The following is a 25146-nucleotide window of genomic DNA, read 5'->3' as shown; positions in this document are numbered from 1 at the left end:
ATTAAAACGTAGGTGAAGTACCACGAATCTTGACCTACATGTATGCTTAGCGCTCAAGGCCGTGAAGTCCATGGTACTGTGACTCGGGACCTTCGTTTTTAGATTCATATCCAAGGGACCTGTTCCTTTCGCTTCTGATGTTTGGCGATAGGACAGTTACTCATACGTTAAACGTGACGTACGAGAGTTTATACATGTCTGCAATGCAATAGAAGCACCATGTCAACCACCACGCTAGCTATAGAAACCTATATAGGCCCCAAATATCACCACAATCTAAGAGTTTGCTAGTCATGAAACCCAATGTCTAGTTTTGTTTTAATCTTCCATGTAAGACGCATGAAAAGTGAAGAAAACGAACAGTGGTCAATCTCATAAATCCCATAAAGAATATAAAGTTAAGAGTAGGGCAAACACGGACCATGAGACAAACCAGAGGTGGAATCAGGTGCCCAGGAGAAGTAAGCATGCCCTGTTGACCGGTCATACCCGTTGTGAGCCCTTGAAGCAATAGTTCCATTCGACAAAGTATGAATGAAAATATGTTCAAGGATACCTTTATGCTTTTAAGCATGTACATGAACCACATAGCGATTTTACCACTAAAAGTGTGATACTATATACGTAATGTATGATTAGTTTCTATTACTGCAGTATAGAAATAATGGACGTGTGAGATAATTTGTATTTTTTAGTTGAGTATAGGTTTTCATTTCAAATTGAAGGTCTCCTGTACGTCGCAATGCCTTTACCGAGAAATAAAGATTAATGATACACTTTCATTACTTATAAAACATTCCAAATTCTCAAATATTTGCACATGACTGCCGAATACTGATTTCAAAATATTTAAGTACTGATCAAACTTTAGAAAAAGACTACAAGGCATATAGAAAGTTTGGCCATTGTAACTATCAGGTATAATCATTTTGCAAAAATAGTTCGTCTGAACTACAGCGATACTGTAATAAGAACAAGCAAAAGGTTTGTTCCTAAATGTTATTCAATCAAGAAAATTCTCAAAGTTCATTTAAGATGGTTTTTCGCCACGCTAACTTGAAAGCTATATAGGCGCCTTCCGTTATCAAACAACCTCATGGTCTGCAAATCATAACTCTGTTATAAATTAACTATAGAAGCAATATCCTGTATATATTAATTATTGTTGAAATACAAATAAAGTGTTTCTTACTTAAAATGTCAAAGGCGAGTCCGGTGTATTTTAAGTTAAGTATTGCTGCATAACAGCCATTGTGATAGTAAGACGTTGTGAAGTCTGAGGAGTATTTCTAATTCTGTGAGATCTAACGAAAGGTTATAATGTACACAAGAAAATATCAAGAAAACAATGTCCTAGAAAATGAGTAGCATTGCCCCTAATGATGAACAGGCACATACAAATGCGCATACACGCACGTGCATGATATAGAAAGAAAGCGAAATTTAAATCAATGAGACAAGGTTAGGTCTGATAATAGTAATTTAGTTATAACTTAATGAAAAATGATGATAACGAACATTGATCAATCTCATTCATTCAGACGTTAGTGAGTAGTTGCCCTAGATCACTACAATGGGTACAGGATTGTTGGTGGTACTCTGGGAATACTAACCCCAGACTCACCTAGGTCTTATATCGATCTCAGCGAAAACTTAGTCAGATCAGTTGACATTCTGTCTTTTTCACCATCCACCATGGGGTATTCTTCGTTACTCTTAGCAGTTTTTATTCATAATTCCAGTTTCTGTGAATAACATTGATTTCGCAATGAAAAAAAGCTGGTATTACAAAGTTCCAATGAATAGTAGTACTTACTTTGCCTTTATGTATATTCTTTCCCCATTTGGAATACATTCCTAAGTATAAAGGGTAAAGTTTTATAGTGAAACTTGAGGAAGCAGTTGACAATACTATGTTAGACACATACAGTGAGAGAGAGAGAGAGAGAGAGAGAGAGAGAGAGAGGTAGAGGTAGAGAGAGAGTCTTCGTGACCGGGATGTCGTCAGTTCGAGCCCCGCGCGTGCCATGGCCGTGACAAACCTAATAAATAAACATAGGTAGTGATTCCTTTTTCACCAAACGCTCGGCATTTGGAAATTCGAGCCACGGGTCTTTCGAATATTACCTTTTAATCAAAGGTCCCCGTGTCGCAACAGACGTTGGTACGTTAAAGAACCCTCACTACTACGGCCCTGGGCACTAACCATGGTCTAAATTTGTGATACTTCACCTACAGCTGGTGACGTTTCAATTTGAGTGAAAATTCTCGACGAGACGAAAAACGAAATACATATAATAATAATTATGCGATACGGAATACCTATTGGACTATTAACTAATCTATCATTAAATTGGTATACGTAACATTGTTAAATATTGTCTTGGTAATCTAAAACATTGGGAAATGTTTACTGTGGTGTCAAGATGATTTTTAATCCATATTGATAATCAAACTTATGTATATGCATTTAAAAGAAATGCTTACTTCTAAATTCATCTTACCCTATTGACTGTAAATAGATCACTCTGCATTTACGGATATGACGTCATTACGAAAATTATGGTATGTCCCGGTAGATGGATATACCGAGAGGTTTGCGTTATTTAAACCACAACAACGTTAAATTTCAGATATCAAGTATGCCTATGCATCCAAAGTACAAAACTAGTATAATATTTTTTGAAAACAGTTCAGATTTAAAGACTTTATTGTGACTGTATAATATCCATACTATTTTCATTTGATTAAAAACTCATCTGATTCAGTAAGTTTTGTACGCAAACAGTAGATAGTAAAATGGTACTACTTCGCTGTCTCTGTTGCTTGTTAGAATATTAAAAATGTTTGAAATATCCTCCATTAGGGTAGGTCTATTGACAAAGAGTGTTGGACATCTAAGAAATATTTAATTTTTGAAAAGACATGAGGGTATGAACTGCAAGGCTTCACGACATAATACGTCATGACGCGCGTTATGCCAGCCTGACGCGTGGCAGTTCATATTCTCATACATGTTCAAAAATGGAGTTTATTTCTTGTATTCACTGTCTACTTTCATTTCTGTCAGCATTCCCAATCATTACAATAGATGTACTATATCTACGAAGATCCATGCATGCATTGTTAACAACTGCAGCGCATTCACGAGGAAATGACTTTCATCACAATTTGTTAATTTATTTATAGGATATGTAAAAACTCTAAATTAAAGTGCTTTGCCACACCTCTCGTACCTCTTCTCAAACTGTAATATTCAATTCATATTTCCTGAAAAGTTCTACCGAATAGACACATCTACAGTGGTAACCGAGATATGTTTCCAGCGTTAACAAATTGTTTGCTGCATGTCTTTGCGCTATTCGAAAATGATAGAAACATTTTCTATACAGGGTTTTTAATATGAAAAGACTTAATCGCAAATGTACCGGCAAACTTCGAGAGGGATAGGCGAAAACTAAAATAAAAATAAGACCTCTCTTAATTTGATTAATCAATCTGATTAGTTACCCTGGCCGGGGTTTGGAATGCCCCCTTCCATCTTCTTCAATTATTCATCAGCTTCACTCAGTTTTGGTGTCACAATGTAAAAATCCTTTCTTCTCCAAGACCATTATGTGATGAATTATCTTTTTGGCACGTTATTTATTCATGCTTTTGGTTCGATTTCTGTGTTCCTCAAGATCTCCAATAATAACAGGTATGGGAATTTTGTCGGGTTCTACCTATTATTCACAACTTTTATCAGCCCTCTGTTGAAAAATATTGATAACTGAATTCTTAAATACAAATTAATAAAACATTTATGTGTGTTATAAAAGTACTCTGTAAGCCTAAATGAATTCAAAAACAGTTTTTATAATAAACTTCTAAACTTCACCATACTTTATTTCCTAATCGTCTTGCAACTTTCGTAATCTACCCAGTGCATGGCATCGTGTTAAATATTGATGGATTGCAATTTGAATCTGAAACCAGCGATCATAACCTGAAATGCGTTATGTAGTTGTTTTCAATTAGCGCGGTTCAATATCATGACGTCATCGCGACTCTCTGATAAGGACTTAAAACCGAAATGAAATATCTGTATTGAAAATTGGTTTTGTTTCGCCCATCGATCTTCAAACAATTAAAGCGCTACCATTAAAGCCATATTGATTCCAGAGCCAGTTGCCTGCTATCGTGTTTTAGTTTTTGCGCATAGGAAGTTCGCGCCATTTCGGGAAGCAGGAGAATTGATTTTACACGGCCTATAATAGGAAAGGTGTTTATGCACCGAAGTATTGTTTCTGATTTTTCGCTAGAGGTGGTTTGTATCGGCAACTTGACAGCTTGTTAATTCTTTTTTAGGAGTCTCATTACCCTTTCTACAAAGTGCCAGGAGACACATTTCTGGAACTGTGGTTCGGTCACCAGTGATGACATGGGTGTCGTTGGAAATGGAACCTACATGTAATTTTTGTTTCGAAGTTATCTTTGAGTGAAATCTCTTTGTCATTAATACGGACAAAGCCAATGCAAGAAATACCTTAACAATGGTGGACAAATGATGCCTTAGTGCTAATAGATATGATTGTGCAACTTAGCTGGAATGTAAAACAATAATCCCTGACACGTGCAACTCAATTCTTCTCCAATGGGATGTTCGGTATCATTACCTGTTCGCAAGAACCGGAGGGAGATGGTGCCGTTGAAGAACCTGAATAATAATGAACATGCATATAAGACGTCTGAGAAGTCAGTGAGGTGTCGGGAGAGAATGACCCCCAGGAATTGGGTTAACATTGTCAATTCAACGCAAGGCGGGGGTGCCAGTGTAAGTAATATCAATAACTTGAAAAGTCCTCGTGCTGTAGATTGTAGACTTGTAGGGTGCAGGCAAGAAAGGTCGAAATGAGTAAATCAAATGCTATCTACTTTCTCTACTCTTATACATGTATATCAGATAAGACACAATGAGACGCGTGGTAAATTATGGTTAATTCAGATATGATTGTTAGATGCTAAAGTCGTGTACAAATAAAAAAAAACAAAATGTCAGGTAAATGGTTTGAATGAATCACACTTGAAAGAAATACCTGGATTAAGATCGAATAAAGGAAGGAGAAGCACCACTGAAGTTTGCAATGGAGTGGACTAAAATTGTTTCTTCATTTGCAGTATGTTCAATGCCATGACTGCCTGCCAGGAAAATACGAATATTCAATAACATAAGGGGCTTTGATCATTCTCTTGTTTGGTTCCTTTTATAGTCATTCATTTGCAAGTTTTATGCAAATGTCACTTCCGTAATCAGTGAGGCCACTGCAATCATCTCGTTCTTCAGATGTAAAGACATAGCTCAAACAAATGCAATATACATATTGTTGAAGTAATTTTACTGTATTCATTGTAAATATGAAATAATCCTTACGTTTAATAATGCCCCCCAGTCTTTTTTTTTTTCCTTTATAATTTCATTGTGGGCCTATTTATCTTGCATTCACGATTATTTACTCAGTTTACATATCTTGCATTCACGATTATTTTCTCAGTTTACATATCTTGCATTCACGATTATTTTCTCAGTTTACATATCTTGCATTCACGATTATTTTCTCAGTTTACATGTACGGGTTTTTGTTACACTCTATTATATTTATATTTATGTATATGTATTTATATACAGGACCATATTAAATTCTAGCATTGCTGCTAGATGTGTCATCCTGGATAAATAAAAGATTTGTTATCGATATCATCATTATTAACTGAAGATGGATTCGTTTCATTTCATATTCTATTAATATGGAAATTATTTTTAAATGATGTACGTTTTTAAGTAACATCATGGTTTCAAAGGCAACATACTTGAGTTTTTGGGTTTGTAAATAAATTCAAATATTTTGATGATTTAAAACTGCGTTTCATTAATTATTTAATTATTGCGTTAATTTACAAATGTTCTTGCATTTGATTGCTGTATAGAAACTTAATGCAACCAGGAAAATTAAAATAGGATGTAAGATCAAACCTACCACAATTCTTTATATTCTATTGATAAATTTCAAATTTAATATAATTATGAGACTTTGGTGTATTAAAATATTTAAAAGTAATGGAGTTATAATTCTAATATGGTAGTAGTTTGCAAACTAAATGAATTAAAAAATACTAAGATAACAAAAAAGATTATTTACATATTTTCACTATAAAAATATACAAAACTCAGTATAAGTTTAGTAATTATGGATTTACTGTATGCAATGTCACAAACACGTGAATTTTCTCCCTATTTCTTTTAATAGATCAGGAATAACTATTTTCCATGCCTACCAATATCATATAAAGATATCTTAAAGCGCAATTACCTGAATAGTTTTGGCCGACGCATGCAGCTTAAAACTAATATTTCTATTTGAACAATTTTGAGGAACGTTTAAAATATCCCCAACTTATGACGTCATCTTCCAAATTAGAATTAACATTGGGCGGAAATTAATGTTTATTCTAGTTTAATCAAGATTATTTCAACTTCAAAATCAAGGAAATTAAGAGAAATGATCGAGGAATGTTTATTTATGGTCCAAAAAACCCTGTTTTTACATTTAGCCTTTTCATACATTCCTTGTCCCTTATATTTTCGTTGGTTCACATGCACACTTAAGGAAATTAGCACTGTAATATAAAACAAATGTTTTACCTCGAACTAGAATGTCGCTCTGTCATTGGATGAAATATGTCACGTGAATAATATCTGTTATAATGTCGGGGGCTGGTCGAAATTCTTTTTATCATTTTTGTGGGTATGAATTAGAGTAGCACCCCTTTATGTGTGATGTAGTGGTGTAAGTTGAGTTGATATACAATGGGTTCTTTTCGCACACTGCGGAATGTCTTTCTCCGGTGTTAAATGTAATTTAAACAGCTTCGAAGTTTGTTAATGTTACAGGTAGTGACTGTTCTTTCGTCAAGCGTCCGACATTACTAATGAGAGTCACGGCTCTTTCGGATATGACCTTAAAACTAAAAACCTATCTTTGTCAGGATAGGTGTTAATCACAACAAAGTACCCTCACTGCGACGGTCCTGATTAACATGCATACATGTAGCTCACAATTGATGGCACTTCACCTGAAAGACTAACGTAAGCTGCCACCATCTCTGCATGAGTGAAAAATTGTCGAATGTGACAGAAAACAACATACAAGCACATATCTCCTTTCGGTTTTCTGACATACAAACCATACCTATAAATATGATACACGTATTGTGCTAATTTGGTTTCATCTTTCTTTTTCTTTTTTCTTTTTTTGCTCTTTAAGGTCAAATGATTGAGTCACCACTTTTCAGGATCAAATGTTTGATTTGGGACATGCACTTCTATACATTGTGTGTAAGTCTCACACTTAACAACTGATATGTATCCTGCACCAACCATGACACACTTATGACCTTGCCCTCATCTCACATTTGAATAATTCCGGGCATTTTTCAATTTGAAAAGGAATAAAAATATTTGATGAACAGATTCTTGAATTATTGATATACATTCGGGGATATAATCTGCCAAGTCCCAGTTGGTAAATCAGAAACTACCATTTCTTAACTTATCAGGATATTAAAAGGCGCCTTTTGATAAACCACCATACGCCAACATGAAAGCCAGTCTCTGTCACACATAAACTGCCTGACGGGAGAGGGATGAACCTTTGAAAAATAATCATCAAATTGAATATGTATTCATTCCTTATTTATAAACGGAATCAATCCGGACAGATATTTTAATATCAATTTGATGATTTTTTTTCCTTTTGATTATTAATTCTTCCAGAAGATATATCACAAATCTTTGAAAGTTTTTCGTGAAATCAACTCGAAAACATTGTAAAACACATATTTGTGTAAAAGGTAATGTTTTCCTTTGTACTGAAGCTTCTCTCTAATGTAAAACGTGTACGGTACCAATTTTGATGCACCAGATGCGCATTTCGACAAATAATGTCTCTTCAGTGATGCTCAAGCCGAAATTCTTTTTGATTAAATACATGAAATTGAAACCAATTGTGGGAAGGGGGGTATTTTCTATGGGGAATAAATTCTAATATAGGAAGTCATTTCCAGATGTGATTTCGTGTACGTTTTCTTTGTAATATGGAATTAAATTGCTATGTTTCAACCCCCCCCCCCAAAAAAAAAAACAAATGCATTTTAGCACCTTTTTATATCAACAGATTTGACAAGTTATCATTTTAATTCCATTATCAAATAATCATTCAGAGTTATACATGTACGTCATAATTATAAATATAAATTAATTTCATTTTTTTTTTTTTTTTTTTTTTTTTTTTTACATCATTTAAAACTTGCAAACTTTTTTTGTTTTGAAATTCCACTTGCTCTATAAGCATTTAGAATTTGAAACGAATTGTGACATGTTATTGGTATTTTCAATAAAAAAAAATCACGTTTTTATCTTGTGTAATTTTATTAGTTTAGAAAATTAATCCAATAGTTTTTCTTGTATAGTATTAGTAGTTATAAAGTAATTTCTGATATTTTCTAAGTCGGTGTAAGACAATTAGACCTACATGTATCTAGACTTCTTATTGATCTATAAACACCCTTTCTATCCTTAACGATGGGCATGACTCGAAACTAATTTGAACAGAACAATAACAGTTTTTAAATCACTATTAGTATAAGAATAGATGTAGCTGTGTTGTATCGCCTTGGGTCCATGGCCTGCATAATTTTGCAATGAAAATTACTCTAGGGATTGAAATCGCCCAATTAATGTTTAAAGACCCCCATGACAAACTAACACATCTTTAGTGTACGACGAATGGAAGCATACTCTATTATAAGCATTATTTTATTACGTCACGTTGTTAAATTATGCATGTAGCACATCAATTTCTACGCACAGACTACCGAATATGGAAAACACATAATGAAGTATTTAAAGGTTATTTAGTTGATGTGAAAGCTTAAAACAGATAAATTATCACGCCTCAGACAAAATTGTTGAAATCTAATTGGTCAGATCTTGGTCACATGACGCCGTGAAAAAAACCGTATCATGCGAGTAAAATCCGTATTGGGCGAGTAATTTTATTTATCGTCGGGTTAGACTTGCAGCCGTGTCAAAAGGAAAGACATTTGACTCCCCACATATACAGTTGGAGGTCTTCGACGTGATAAATTCGTTACACAGTTAGTTAGTGACCTGATACGGAAAAATACATGGTGTGAAAAGAAAACCCGTATCGGGCGAGGCGAAGCCGAGCCCGATACGGGTTTTCTTTTCACACCATGTATTTTTCCGTATCAGGTCACTAACTAACTGTGTAACTAATAATATTATAGCATTGGTAGAAAGAACCCATGATTAAGTAGGATAAAGTAAGTCTTTACTCATCTAACGTATTACACTTCCGATGATTTGATAGTTTTATAACGATAATCATTTCCTACTGTGTGCGTTGCAGTTGTTAACAATGCGTGTAAGAATTGTGTTAGATATAGTACATCTACTTACACGATCGTGGAGTCCGATAGAAGTGAAAGTGAATGTAAATTTCATATTTGAAAATACGAAAATACCCGAGGGTATAAACTGCATTGCTTTACGTCTGCATGCTTTTCATGAAGCACTAACGTGTTTCACGAAGTATGTCATCGGGAGGCGTCGCAGTTCATACCCTCACGTGCATGTTTATGTATCTTAAGATCTCCCTCACGTGCATGTTTATGTATCTTAAGATCTCCCTCACGTGCATGTTTTTGTATCTTAAGATCTATAGGGATACTTTTTGCAAATGTGTTTAGTATATTTTCCATAAGTATTTCGAGTTTAGCAAAGGAAACGGTTTAAGCATATATATTAATCTTTTGTTAAAACTAACATGGAAATATTTCCGAACTGATTGGTGATACAGATAGCACTCATTAATTGATTGCAACACACATTGTATTAGTGATAACCGTAAAAATCAAATTTCGTGTAAATTGATGCTAAATGTGAAAATAAGAACGTATTGGTGATTACTATTTGATTTCTATTTATATAAAGATTTTAATCGTTATAATGGCGGTTGATATTAAAATCAATAATCCATAGCTCTGGTTCTGAGATAAAGTGCGTTAGAAATGTTATAAATGTCTCTATTTACACCCACGTGTCACTTTGCGCAACCCTGTAAGCCCGCAGCAAATATCCACCCTGCTAAAGTGAACTGCGATTAAACCAAATTTCCATGTTCAGATATGACTATTTTAGACTTCAATGAGTCTTTCAGGCGACATTGAAGTAAACTTTTTTTTTAATTTCTAACCTTTTCCCCGTGGTGCAGTTTTCATAGTTTCTACAAAATAGTATTGTGAAATCAAAATCAAAATCCATGGATGTGTATTCCATTTTAAGCAAATTAGAGTTATGAATTATGTGCTAAAGAAAATTATTGTGTCCTCCATCAAAGCGGATTTTGATAAGCTTCAGTGATAGGGTAACGACATTCTGTGACTATTCAGTTTTGTTGATACTAGTACATGTATTGCAAACTGTTTATTGATCTCCGAATACACATCACCTTTTAAATTTGATACAATAATGAAAGTACCTACCCAGTCGACTGTTCTTGTAGACTGCATCGATGTTATTGTTTCAAAAATCAATAGTTAAGATATACTGCTCAAAATGAAATGCATGGTAGTGTTTACTTGATAGACATTCTTTAGAATTTGTGGGTAATAAAACGTGTTTTCATAATATCCTAAAATCAGTCTCTGTAACTCTCCATTGTTGTTAATTCATAATGCACCAGCATATGGTGTTTATATTTCTCAATTGATGCGATACGCAAGAGCTTGATCTGCGTATGATCAGTTTTTCAATCAAGGCAGGCTACTGACAAACGAGTTGATATTACAGGGGTTTCAACAGTCTCGTTTAAAGTCAGCGTTTCGCAAATTCGATGGTCGTTATAACGATCTAGATTGGCAATACAACCTGACATTGCTGTCCGACGTGTTTCATACCAATTGTTGGGCCGTTCTTGGCGCACTGATTCTAACACGCCGTTTACCTGATTAAAATATAGGGCTCACGGCGGGTGTGACTGGTCGACAGGGGGATGTTTACTTCTAGGCACTTCATCCCACCGCTGGTATATTCAGGGGTTATTGTTCGCCCTACTCTCTATTTTGTATTCCTTATAGGAGTTATGAGATTGATCACAGTTCAGTATCTCCATCTTCACCTTTTCATTCAGGCACGAGTAGTCTCTGAAATACACGGGTTCTCAATATTTGAATACTTTGTCTTTAATTGTTGTTCGTGTCGTTGGTAATTTTTAGTGTATTGTATATCTTTATTCATTTGACATCGTCATAAAGTTTGGTTAACTGTTATTGGTTTTTACTCTCTCTCTCTCTCTCTCTCTCTCTCTCTCTCTCTCTCTCTCTCTCTCTCTCTCTTCATTATATTATATATTGTGAGCTATATGGAAAATATTCACAATGTAATCCAAAGAAATACGGGAAACCAGAATCGGGAAAATGTATCAAAAATAGATGATTTCTTTTAACAGACAAAGCTTTTATGCATTTTTTATCGATTGCGGAAATGATACCCCGTAACTTTTACCGTCGAACACTATTAATATATTACACAAGTGCAAGCAAAATATATTTATGTGCACTGTTACAGTACTTAAATATCATACATATATTACATTATTGATATTCCACGTGCTGGTACTTATGAAGACCAAGGCCACTAAATATTATATTCATGTGATTAATGGACTAGATTTAGTTTTATAACACTCTGAAATCGCAGATTGTTTCCAGGTCCTGCCCATAGTTTAGTTAGGCCATTATACGTGCTTACAACTCCCCAAAGAATAAAAGATACACATCATCACTATCACAAGGGATCATAAAATATTCACATGACCGCTGGCATGAACTTTTCGCCTGTACCAACAATACGACATAACGTTAAAAGTCTTAGTGATTTCCTCTTGTAATGATGTAGCCCTATTAACGATTTCCTTGCTTGCTGAGCAACGCTAGTTAGATAAATAAAAAAAGACGAACTGTTTCTCAAGGGAGGTCTGTCTTAAAGAGGTGTTCGTGATGGGTAACGAGTTTATAGTCGCAATCGTCGATGTCAGTATTTTCAGACATGTTTAAAGGATCCGAGTTATTGAAATAATAAAAATTCAACCCGCACTGCATTAAATGAAAGGATTCTGCTTTAACTAGACTTAAACTGTACAGGTATTCTTCGAAACTCCTTTCTTCTCTTCAATTTTTTGTTTGGGACTGGTTCACGCTTTTTGAATTTAAAAAAACCCCACCATTTGATGTTAAACATTAAAGATACAACTTATTTAATGTTGACAAGCAAAATTTGGACCATCTGAATGCAAGGATGAGAGCAATATTTTAACCTTAATTCTGTGTTTTGTAAACAAAGGCTCGAGTCTTTTATGTTTACAAAAAATCAGTGAAAGGTTAATTTTGTAATTTAAAGCATCTTAATTTTGCACAGTCTTTTAAACACAGCCGGTGCCCCCCCCCCCCCCCCCCTAAAATTTTCAAATTTAAGGTAAATCATGGTATCTTGTTTTAAAAAATGTACTAAACGATAAAGAAAAGCAATAATTTTTTTCACTCCCGGAGCAATCAATGGCAAAATCTTTTGATTTCTTGATTTACTTTATTGGGAGAACTAAATTTTTCCAAAACCTTTACAATTTGCGTCATTTTATTAATTTCACCTTATTAAAAATGATAGAAAATAGTACAATTTTGACTATAAATAGGAAACATATTTCAAGCCCTATAAAATCTGTAAAATCCAGGAGCTTACGGGGGCTTCGCCCCCTTTGCCCCCACTGGGGGCCTGGAGGCGGCCCCCAGACCCCCTGCCTCATAAAGTGGCGCCCCCCGTAGCCGCAATTCCTGAATCCGCCCCAGGTTTATCAGAGGTTTATATAATTTCTAACAATGGATTTGAATATAATTTCTAACAATGGATTTGAAAGAGAGAGAAAGAGATTTAATGTATCTTTATTGTTATTTGTTTCAGAGACCCAGATCTTCAAAATCAAAACCAGATTCAACAAAATTGTTTGTTGATGTAGAATTCCCCGCCAAAGATTCCTCCATCTTTAAAAACAAAGCAGTCACCAAACAGGTGGTGTGGAAGCGGCCCTCTGTGAGTGGTGCTTACATTGTAGAATCTAAAATTGAATCAGTTCCTTGTCATACATTCCATTGTTATATGACCCCCATGTTACTTGGTATAGTCACAGTGGCGAATCACGTGACTTTGGCATGACCTATTACTTGGGAAAATGACGACGAAAGTCAACAAAAGGGAAAATTGAAACAAGTACGTAACACTTTTATCAATAACAAATTATCACATAATTTATATCAACATTTGAGGAATTTTCGGAGGAACAAGTCTATACTAAATTGGTAGTTCTGCGTGCGACAGAAGCAGAGAACATTGACATAGTTTTTTGGCGGTCGGAAACGTTTTGACTAAAAACAATAAATGATGTGATAATTCGTTATTGATAAAGGTGTTACTTACTTGTTTGAATTTCCCCTGTGTTGACTTTCGTCGTCATTTTCCCAAGTAATAGGTCATGCTAAAGTCACGTGATTCGCCACCGTGATAGTGAAACTACAACAGCGAGGAAAAACAAATTTATTTCCTCTGTTAATAGTTTCCATGGCGGACGCGCGCTATTTCATTTTTACAATAGAACGCTAGTTTTATACTTGTTTAGCAATCGGTAAGCACTTGTCAGTGACTATTAAGTATATTCCAACTTTGTTAAAAATAAGAACAGAGACAACTTTTTATCAAATCATTGAGGTTCTTTTTCTATTTAAGGAAATTCGACCAAACCCAGTTTTAATTTCTGATGGAACTAGTCGCCATGACATGAAACAAGGAGAGTTGAATAATTGTTGGTTTCTTTCCACTTTGTCTGCCATTGCTGAAAAACCCGAACTCATAAGCAAGGTAAGACAGCTTACAAATTACAATCAATAAAATATGAATCAGTAAAGCAGCTCTAGTGATCCTACATATAAGTAGCAGTTTGTATATTTTGAACCCTTTAATCTATTCATCATCGCTGCCAACATTACACGATGTTAAGCAACACCACTGATAACTGTAAACGATTCCCGGGACAGCTCGACGCTGATGGCGCTAAAGCATCCCTTGGGACAACAGCACCGCTAGCTCTGAAATATCTCTTGGGACAACACCGAGGACAGAGCTAAAGGATATCCTATGAGATAGCGCTAAGTTGGGTTGCTTCAACAAAATTCATCGTCGTAAACGATATACATGTAATACCCTATAAATGAATACACCTTTTCACTCATCATCTGTGTTACACTTTCTGAAAAAGAAACCCCATATGCAAAAAAGTAGATTACACACGACCAATCAGAAAGTCCACATGTTATACTCCTACATTTAAAAAAAAGTTTATTATACACACTCAGAAACTGTAGTCGCTGCAATTGCAAAAGTCTTATAGATCATCGGTGTCAGAATTCAATGATTACCAAGAACATAAACTCGCACATAATTCAAAATTTGTCCACGTTTGGGTATCGCCATGTTCGGATACATAACGAGAATTCTAATTGGTTCAAATCCCATCGAGGTTATGCAGTGACACCAATCAGTAGATTAAAGCATATTATTCGTGTATGATGCTTTCTCTGTGAGTTTGTCAACGCATGATTAGTAGAAAGATGATATTCATCGAGGGTAGTCGACTTTTGATACAGAAAACCTACCCAGAGTGCATACAATGAAAGCTTCCCCCACAATGTTTTAGATTTGAGCCGAAGAATTGTTCGTACTAACTGTGGAAATTATATATATGTTCAAGGAATATAATAGATAATTGAAACAGATCGTGATATACCTTTGCTACACATACTGATTTGAATTAGGAAAGACGGACATTTTCTTCCATAATAAACCTAGATTTCAGTAGAAGACAACTTGGATGATTTGTTTTCTGTAGGGAAGGACGTATGTATCATCGGATTACAGGTTCAATATGTCTGTGTCACTGATATTCAACGTGCACAGTTCCTTAATTGTGATGCAGATAAAAACAAAAAAACTATGAAGCAGCACTGTAACGTCACATCACTCTCAACTCCATTAATTGTCAGTTCATCATACAACGTCGTTTATCGTGTTCTTTTGAATGATTTACTCAATGTCTCCTACTATGGCGAACTTGCAAAATCTAGGAAAACCCCACAGAAGAAATGGAAATCTTCTGCCACTAGTAGGAAAATGACTTACAGCTTTTATTTGAATTATTTCGTAATTCTATTCCCACTAAATTAGCTGCAAACTCCTCGATAACGATCTGCTATCGTAATTCAGAGGCGAAGTTTCGATTTTACTTGCAATATAATTCTCAGCGGTTTGGTGTTAGTTTAAACGCACAAAAAACAACGTACACAAATGTTTACCTTGTTTCGCTAATGGCAGTGTTCGCATTAGCGCACTCTAAAAGCGATAGATTCGGTATAATTAAGGGAATATGGTGCAATAGAATCGAGCAGAGTGAATTAGAGAATTGAATATGGTATTAAAATGAACACATTGGTTCCCATGTTGATGTAATTGGGTTTTTACATGGAAGCAAAGAATAAAGACATGTATTGATATTCAATTGAAAACATTGGTGGGACATATATCAATGTTTAAAACACAGATTACAAAGTGTTTCAAAAAGATATGTCAAATAATCCAATTGAATTCATCTTTAATTTTTGAATATAAAGCGTTTATTCTAGGAATCTGATAAGTTTCAGACATCTCTTCTTAAATTATGATTTGGGGGGAAATATTTTCAAATTCTACAATCAGTAACTGTGCCCAATCCAAACCAAATAACATAAACACCATTATTTAACCGGTTTGGAAAGAAATAAGTTGGCCTGTAGTTTTTACATTACCTACCTTTTTTGTGGAAAGGCAGGTTGTGTTGTTTAGATAACAGATTAGTTGATTCTCATATAATTTTATGTGATGTTTGTTAGGGGTCATGTTTTTGGCCCCCATATATTTTTATGTTAGATTTTGCTGGGGGTCAGATTGCATAATACTTATCCAAAGACGTTTACCAATTTTTTCTAGTCTTTTCTGACCCCCCATTATTTTGTCAAGTTTCATTTTCGTCATTTTATTAATAAATGACATTTTTTTTCAATTCAACACTGTGTTACTGGTTCTGCCTGTCATGCCAAAAAACAAGCCTAGTCTACTTGGCAAGGTAAAGCTGAGGCTAACGGGACATAAATATATTCTTGGCGGAAGGTTATCTTAAAGGCAAATTTCAAAATATGCATAAAAACTCTTATGAAAATCATATTTATCTTCCCTTATTTTCAGCAAAGAAAAGTTAAAAGTTCTCGAACTACGTTTGTAGAATTACATAATCAAGAGAGATATCGTCATATTTGATAGAATAACAGCAGTTCAAATAAAGCGTTTCTTACACTTCAAGCTGAAAATGGTGCATGTTCGTATTTGTAGACCTCCGCTTGATGTGAATGTAATCGAGATCATTAAATAAAGTTATTGAACTTTACAAGACCTAAATATCGAAATATGATCATGCTGCCTGTAGCTTCCTTTAAAAATATTCAATGTTGAAGTGCAAAAATGTCAAATACATACATGTCCTTGGTTCATTAGTAACCACACTGATTAGTCTACTCGTACAAGGTAATTACAGTGTATCAAAAATATGCTTTGTAGAAAGGTCTTCATGTAATCATGCAGAAGAGTAATCACCCCGAATATGTAATTATCGATTTTTATGAAAAGATATTTTGCTAGAGTTGAAAATGCTTTCTTAAGATATAACAGTAAGATAATCAGCATTTCGGTACATTCTCACTAGTGACATTCTTTGAAAAGTCTTTCAGAGCTAGGAAGTAAAAAGATGTTCGAGAATGAATCATGCATCACTATTTTGTTCGTTTAATTTTTCCAGATTATTCCAAGTGACAACACTTTCGGGTCATCCTATTATGACGGAAAATTCCATTGTCGCTTCTGGCAATTTGGTAAATGGGTGGATGTTTACATTGACGATCTTCTTCCTACAGTCAATGATGAAATTCTGTTTGCTCATTCATCGGATCCTGATGAATTCTGGGTATCTTTGGTGGAAAAAGCATACGCCAAGTAGGTTTTTCTCATCGCTTGCCCTGAACAAGATTGTAAAGATGACTGAACTTTCACCTCTTTAAAAAATATATCAAGCATAGTGGTCAAATTGAAAAAAAAAACTTATTTGAAAAAAAAAGAAAGAATAGTTTTCACAGTATGATTTTGCTATCAGTAACATTAGATAAGATATTCATTGAAAAATATGTATGATTTACCCCTCTGGAATATTTCATTTGAAAATCGTTTTCCCCTAAGATTTGCAGAAATCACAATTATTTTTGTCGTATTTGTGAAAATCATTGTCTGCCCATTTACAGGCTCAACAAGTCATATGAGGCACTGGAGTATGGTTTTGAGGCCGATGCTTTCACGGACCTCACGGGGGGACTCGCCGAGTGGTACAATCCTGCTGAACTAAAGGAACACGATTTCTACCTCATTCGGGCCGCTTATCAGTGCGGTGCCGTGATTGGTTGTTTGAGTGTGGTGAGTTTCATATAATAAAGAATGACAAAATCTTTAACAGAAATAAAATTACCGAATACATTTTGATTTAAAATTAAAGATTAAGAACGTCTTTAGTTAGGCTGTATGTAATCTTTAGTATTCAGTGTCAGGGTTGCATAGCTTGTTCTTCAACAGACAGCAACATTTTAGATGCTTAAAGAAATGTTGAAAAATTTGAAATCATGTACACTGCGGTTTGTTTTCTCAGGATAAAGAGGATCGAGACGATAGGGAGAAACGGGGCATGGTGTCCAATCATTCTTACGTCATAACTGCTGTGGAGGAAATTCCGTACAAGTCGGGAACAACCAAACTGATTAGAGTCCGAAACCCTTGGGGCGATACTGAATGGAATGGTGCTTGGGGAGATGGGTGAGTTACTTATCTGTCTGCCTAGTGTATAAAAAGCACAGCCGGTTACTTATCAGTCTACCTAGTGTATAAAAAGCACAGCCGGTTACTTATCTGTCTACCTAGTGTATATAAAGCACAGGCAGTTACTTATCTGTCTGCCTAGTGTATAAAAAGCAGTTACTTATCTGTCTACCTAGTTTATAAAAAGCACAGACAGTTACTTATCTGTCTGCCTAGTGTATAAAGCGCACAGCCAGTTATGTCTGCCTAGTGTATAAAAAGCATAGGCAGTTACTTATCTGTCTGCCTAGTGTATAAAAAGCACAGCCAGTTACTTATCTGTCTGCCTAGTGTATAAAAAGCACAGACAGTTACTTGTCTGTCTACCTAGTGTATACAAAGCACAGGCAGTTACTTATCTGTCTGCCTAGTGTATAAAAAGCACAGCCAGTTATGTCTGCCTAGTGTATAAAAAGCACAGCCAGTTACTTATCTGTCTGCCTAGTGTATAAAAAGCACAACCAGTTACTTATCTGTCTACCTAGTGTATAAAAAGCACAGGTAGTTACTTGTCTGTCTACCTAGTGTATACAAAGCACAGACAGTTACTTATCTGTCTGCCTAGTGTATAAAAAGCACAGCCAGTTATGTCTGCCTAGTGTATAAAAAGCACAGCCAGTTACTTATCTGTCTGCCTAATGTATAAAAAGCACAACCAGTTACTTATCTGTCTGCCTAGTGTATAAAAAGCACAGTTACTTGTCTGTCTGCCTAGTGTATAAAAAGCACAGACAGTTACTTGTCTGTCTACCTAGTGTATAAAAAGCACAGGCAGTTACTTATCTGTCTGCCTAGTGTATAAAAAGCAGCCAGTTACTTATCTGCCTGCCTAGTATATAAAAAGCACAGCCAGTTACTTATCTGTCTGCCTAGTGTATAAAAAGCACAGGCAGTTACTTATCTGTCTGCCTAGTGTATAAAAAGCACAGGCAGTTACTTATCTGTCTACCTAGTGTATAAAAAGCACAGGTAGTTACTTATCTGTCTGCCTAGTGTATAAATATCTGTCTACCCAGTGTATAAAAAGCACAGCCAGTTCAAAAATGATTAACAATGATTGAGCATTCTCCAAACTATGGCTGTTAGGTGCAAAGTTAGCAATATTATTTACATATGTACCTTTGAGTGAAATATATATCGTTACAATAATTCATCATTTTACAAAATAGGAGTGACGAGTGGGACCACGTGACAAACGAAGTTAAAGATCAGTTGGAGTTATTATCACGTGACGACGGAGAATTCTGGATGAACTACAACGACTTTCGGCGCGAGTACTGCAACATGATTGTGTGCAACTTGTCGCCAGATTTTGATCACGATGGAATAAGTGATAGAGCAGGTATTATAATGTGTCTATACGTGCACAATGTCTAAGTATTACAATATGTTTATACGTGTACAATGTTTAAGTATTACAATATGTTTATACGAGTACAATGTTTAAGTATTACAATATGTTTATACGTGTACAATGTTTAAGTATTACAATATGTTTATACGTGTACAATGTTTAAGTATTACAATATATTTATACGTGTACAATGTCTAAGTATTACAATATGTTTATACGAGTACAATGTTTAAGTATTACAATATGTTTATACGTGTACAATGTTTAAGTATTACAATATGTTTATACGTGTACAATGTTCAAGTATTACAATAAGTGAGTGTTACAAAATGTGTATACAATGTAATGTATGTAAACAATGGTTGTATATTGTTTAACGTCCCGCTCAAGAATTTTTCACTCTTATGAAGACATCATCATTGCCGATGATGGGCTGCAAATTTTAGGTCTATGCTCGGCGCTTATGGCCTTTGGGCAGGAAGGGATCTTTATCGTACCATACCTGCTGTGACACGGGACCTCGATTTATACAGTCTCATTCGAAGGAGCGCCCAATTTAGTCGCTTCTTATGACAAGCAAGGGGCACTGAGGATCTTTTCTACCCGGATCCCCACGTGTATACAATATGTGAATATTCCAATATGTATACAATGTGTGAATATTCCAATATGTATACAATGTGTGAATATTCCAATATATATACAATGTGTGAATATTCCAATATGTATACAATGTGTGAATATTCAATATGTATACAATGTGTGAATATTCCAATATGTATACAATGTGTGAATATTCAATATGTATACAATGTGTGAATATTCCAATATGTATACAATGTGTGAATATTCCAATATGTATACAATGTGTGAATATCCAATATGTATACAATGTGTGAATATTCCAATATGTATACAATGTGTGAATATTCCAATATATATACAATGTGTGAATATTCCAATATATATACAATGTGTGAATATTCCAATATGTATACAATGTGTGAATATTCCAATATGTATACAATGTGTGAATATTCCAATATGTATACAATGTGTGAATATTCCAATATGTATACAATGTGTGAATATTCCAATATGTATACAATGTGTGAATATTCCAATATGTATACAATGTGTGACTATTCCAATATGTATACAATGTGTGAATATTCCAATATGTATACAATGTGTGAATATTCCAATATGTATACAATGTGTGAATATTCCAATATGTATACAATGTGTGAATATTCCAATATGTATACAATGTGTGAATATTCCAATATATATACAATGTGTGAATATTCCAATATGTATACAATGTGTGAATATTCCAATATGTATACAATGTGTGACTATTCCAATATGTATACAATGTGTGAATATTCCAATATGTATACAATGTGTGTAATTTAGCTTTGTTTTTAGCCAAAAGTTTTCCGTTTTTTATTCAATACATAAAGTGGGTAAACCAAAATGATAAGGTACAGATTAAATACAACTTGTAACATTTTTAAGAAGACGTAGCCTTTTTCAAAGAATTTCTTGGCGTAATATCCAATATAAAACAGGCTATTGAAACATTGTTAAGGAATTTACTGATGGAGTAAACGTATTTGAATTCCCTTTAAGTATATTTTTTGGTCTTTAATCGCTGTAACAACATTGCGAGAAAGAAAACGATTCAATTGTAGTGTAATAGATATGTACATCTTAAGCCAGTATTAAGATTTTTGTCCACCATTCATCATTATGACTTTTATGAAAAGCCTGGGGATTGTTTGTTAAACAGCTATGCTGTTTTATCTATAGATAGCAAGTATCAGAGAGTGTATATTGAGTTATTATATAAAATTTCAATACGAATTTATTCTTCAGACATGACTGAAACTGAGGGAATTGAACCTTTAAGAATGAAAGAAAAAAATAATTGACATAAAAATGATTTATTCAGCTACATGTATGTTTATTTAAACAATGTGTAAGCCTGCCTCTACAAAGTAATTAAGTTTGGTATGAAAAATGCCATTTTTGTATGAAAATTACATCTGCGTTTGAAAATATTGAAATAACTCTCTTATCCGATATCCGCCTGTGCAGGAATTAAAAATTAATGCAAAGTTCTATAAAAGAGATTAGATTGATTAAAATTCATGACAGGACTCTACCCTTAATTTACCATTTGTATTTCAGAATATCAGTTGAGCTTTAAAGGTTCCTGGAAAGCGGAGCTAAATGCAGGCGGCTGGTTAGAATGCGAATCGTTTTACCAGAATCCACAGTATCTCATCATCCTACACACCGACGGTTAGTTCTGTATATCTAATTAAGATATTCATACTTGTAACTCGTGCTTCTAAATTGATTAGTATTATAATTCATCAATAAAACACCTAAATCAATAATTAGGATTGCAATTTCGAGTTTCACTGACAATGTGCTCGTGTTAATGCTCTTTGAATTTATTCCAGCAAGGTTTTCATACTTACATTTATATATTTTCAGTGGTCGTTCAGAGACGTTTCAATGGACGTCTTCCATTGATTATCTCCCTTCTACAAGTGTACAGAAGACATGATAAATTAGACGGTGTCGGATTGTTTGCAATCGGTTTTGAAATTTTTCAGGTACTACGCATACATTTTGTTTTTAGTTTTCTTTGCTGATAAAAGTATTCAGCTTGGCCACATCTAACAAAATGAGTTTAATTGTTTTAAGTTGTACTCGAAGCCATCGGGTGCCTTGGGCAGAACCTTTTTCGACAACAATGACCCACTGATGCCGGAAAACGAGGAAACGTACGCGGAATACAGAGAAACATCCGGGCGCTTCTTCCTAGATCCGGGACATTACATTCTTGTGCCAACAACACAGCTGCCAAATTTCGAACGAGAGTACTTAATGAGGTTGTTTTCAGTCTGCAAAATGGAATGCATGTAAGTTCACACCTAATATGTAATAAAAGTCGAAAAAGAATGTTTTCAAAATGTATTTTCATGTCGTTTCCTTTCACGTTAAGGAGGAATACTACATCAGAGAAATTTGATGTGGATGAGAAGTGGAGAATGTGTACAACAATATTTTGAAATTAAAAACTTTCAAATTTACCTACTGAGCTACTCAGCTAGGCATTAAAATCGAAAAGGAATATACAACTATTGCTGATATTTATATTTTCATCCATGTTTTAAAAGGAAGTCAGTCATTATGACGATGTACATGTAGTATACCTCCTTAAACAATATACATACAAGTTAAAGTTATATGATGTTTAATGTAGATGTAAATAAAGCATGTCGATATCACATACCTTTCAGTGTTTTTCTTCACATTAAAATGTATGATGTAAATTTTGAAAGTACATAGTATTTCAATAATGATTGACCATGTTTTATACTTCTTTTTTTTGTACACTTACAGTCCAATAGCCAATAGCTTACCCTGGGTACATTAACACGTCATCGTTTCGTCATATAGTTTGGTCATCTGTGGAACTTCTTCCTGTGTGATGTGATGTAAATATCAAAGTTCACATTCCGTACGGACAATTATGCAACACTTTCCATTTGTGTCAAACTGTTTTAACGTTCAAATGCGGTGTAAATGGTTTTGTAAATGTATGAGAGAGAGAGAGAGAGAGAGAGAGAGAGAGAGAGTTTATGTCCATTCTAGTCTCAAAATCATGAAAATCAAATTACACAATTTCATTTCGCAAACATTTCATTATCTCAATACCATATCATACATGTATTAAACGACATTGCTGAATGCTGTATGTGAATGCCATTTATTGTTATATTTACAAAATGTACCTGATCATTATTCATTTATATCAACATATATACGAACTCAGTGCCATCTCATTCCAGACCTGCACAGTGTATTAGCTATGCACTAATAAAATCGCACATTTCAAGACTGTTTATGTATAGCAAAAATGTACTTGTTAACCATGTCATGTAATACTAATACAGAAAATTGAATTTTTCTATTTACCGTGTAATAATGAAATAGAAAAATCGATGAAATCGATACATGTAAGCTGACGACTATTTCGACAAAAGAATGTTAGCAGTAGGTAAGATATTCAGAAATCAAAGTATGTCACCTGTTCTTTTTCCTGATGTGCCAATTTTAATAACCAGTAGAAATGTTGATATAAAACACAGCATTAAAACTTCCTAAATTCTGATTTACAAAATATACCCGCATATACATACATTTTAATATTCTTAGTATTTAAGGCGTTGAATTAGAAATCATTGCCTTCTTATATAAATCATTAGTCTACAAAAAGAATACCCCAAAATATTTATCAAGAAGTCATCAATGCAACAATCAGGCTGAGGGTGCACACTGAATATCTGGAAATGGCAATTTTTTCATTAGATTTCTAGTTAAACGTAAAATTGAAACAGAAAAAAAAAAAATGATTTTAAGCTCTACTTCATCATTAATATGCTGGATGCATTATCCCTTTGAAATATAAACCATTATAAAGGGCAGATAATTCTTGCCTCTGCTTTAAAAATTGTAAATATGAATAGCCAAACACTGCTTTGATTGACAACAAAAACATCCATGAATGGGAAAACCACTGCTGTTTCTGATATACATGTCAATGAATAAACCCAATGAATCTAAATAAGTAGATCGATTGATATATTCATTCAGCAGTTTCTGATTATAAAGGAACAGTTAGATTTAATTACATGTATTTCAGCCGTATCTAATATTGGAAAGTACAGTTTTGGATAAACTGGTATATATGCCTTTGATAAAATTATTGAATTTATACTGATTTTGTGATTTGAATACCAATTCATATTGTACAGTAAATATGTGTGAAACTCTTAAGTCACATCATACTAATAAATGAATGTATTGGTCATTTCTTTACACTTGAAATACAGTTCTAAACCATGGCAGTATTTGTTGTAAACGTATGATAACGAACAAGTGAAAATAACGAACAGAGATCAATCTCATAATCCCGATAAAGAATACAAAATTGAGAGTAGGGCAAATATGGACCCCTGGATATACACTGTACTAGATGTGGAATCAGAGTAAGCATCTCCTGTTGACCGGTCACATCCGCAGTAAACCCTACAAACAGAGTAATTCAGGGTTAAATTCTGTGTGTAAAGAATGGTTCGACCCAGTGGTAGCTTGTATTTGCAAATTCGATATCTATTACGGTCATGGAACTTGTGAAATGCTGACTTTAAACAAGACTGTTGAAACCCCTTGTAACACCAACTTATTTGTAAATAACTTGCATCGATTTAGAAATTGGTCATACATGTACGTAGTACATACATGTACTCTCGTGTATCGAGTTAGTTGAGAGACATATGGAGGTGATAATAGAATATTGCTACACAAATATGGGATATTGACAACGAAGAAGCTGAAATAATTTTGTTTGTCATAAAATTGTGTTGTTAGTTTGCCGTTAATATCTATGATCAATGAAATTTCTAAATGCGAAGCAAATATGGAAAACTGTAATGTATATTAATTCGAGTTTACTAGGGTATTTTGAATCGATATCTAATGAACAGGTTGCTAATTAATAAATCTTCGTTGGTATAGCTAAATGTTGAATTGAAGACCAACGCAAGAACACTTTTCT

The 25146-nt window shown here is 34.3% G+C and overlaps 1 protein-coding gene across 1 annotated transcript; it reads left to right on the top strand.

Annotated features, from left to right (window-relative positions):
• The first annotated feature begins 4226 nt into the window (after positions 1-4226).
• On the top strand, positions 4227-24399 carry LOC125649535 (calpain-9-like). Its single transcript, XM_048877123.2, has 11 exons — positions 4227-4816; positions 13079-13207; positions 13898-14029; positions 17052-17245; positions 17548-17716; positions 17946-18109; positions 19321-19493; positions 21702-21815; positions 22014-22135; positions 22227-22444; positions 22929-24399. The coding sequence occupies exons 1-11, from the start codon at positions 4637-4639 to the stop codon at positions 22960-22962; spliced, it is 1629 nt and encodes a 542-aa protein (XP_048733080.1). The 5' UTR covers positions 4227-4636; the 3' UTR covers positions 22963-24399.
• Positions 24400-25146: the final 747 nt, after the last annotated feature.

This window comes from Ostrea edulis, chromosome 5 (assembly GCF_947568905.1).
Source record: "Ostrea edulis chromosome 5, xbOstEdul1.1, whole genome shotgun sequence".
Taxonomy (NCBI): Eukaryota; Metazoa; Mollusca; class Bivalvia; order Ostreida; family Ostreidae; genus Ostrea; species Ostrea edulis.
Note: the sequence above shows the minus strand (reverse complement) of the source record. Positions and strands in the feature narration are given on the sequence as shown.

Coding starts and splice junctions, on each gene's coding strand:
- LOC125649535 (XM_048877123.2), top strand. CDS start 4,637: ATGGGATGTTCGGTATCATTACCTGTTCGCAAGAACCGGAGGGAGATG. Junction 19,494..21,701: donor TGGAATAAGTGATAGAGCAG/GTATTATAATGT, acceptor TTTGTATTTCAG/AATATCAGTTGAGCTTTAAA. Junction 21,816..22,013: donor CATCATCCTACACACCGACG/GTTAGTTCTGTA, acceptor ATATATTTTCAG/TGGTCGTTCAGAGACGTTTC.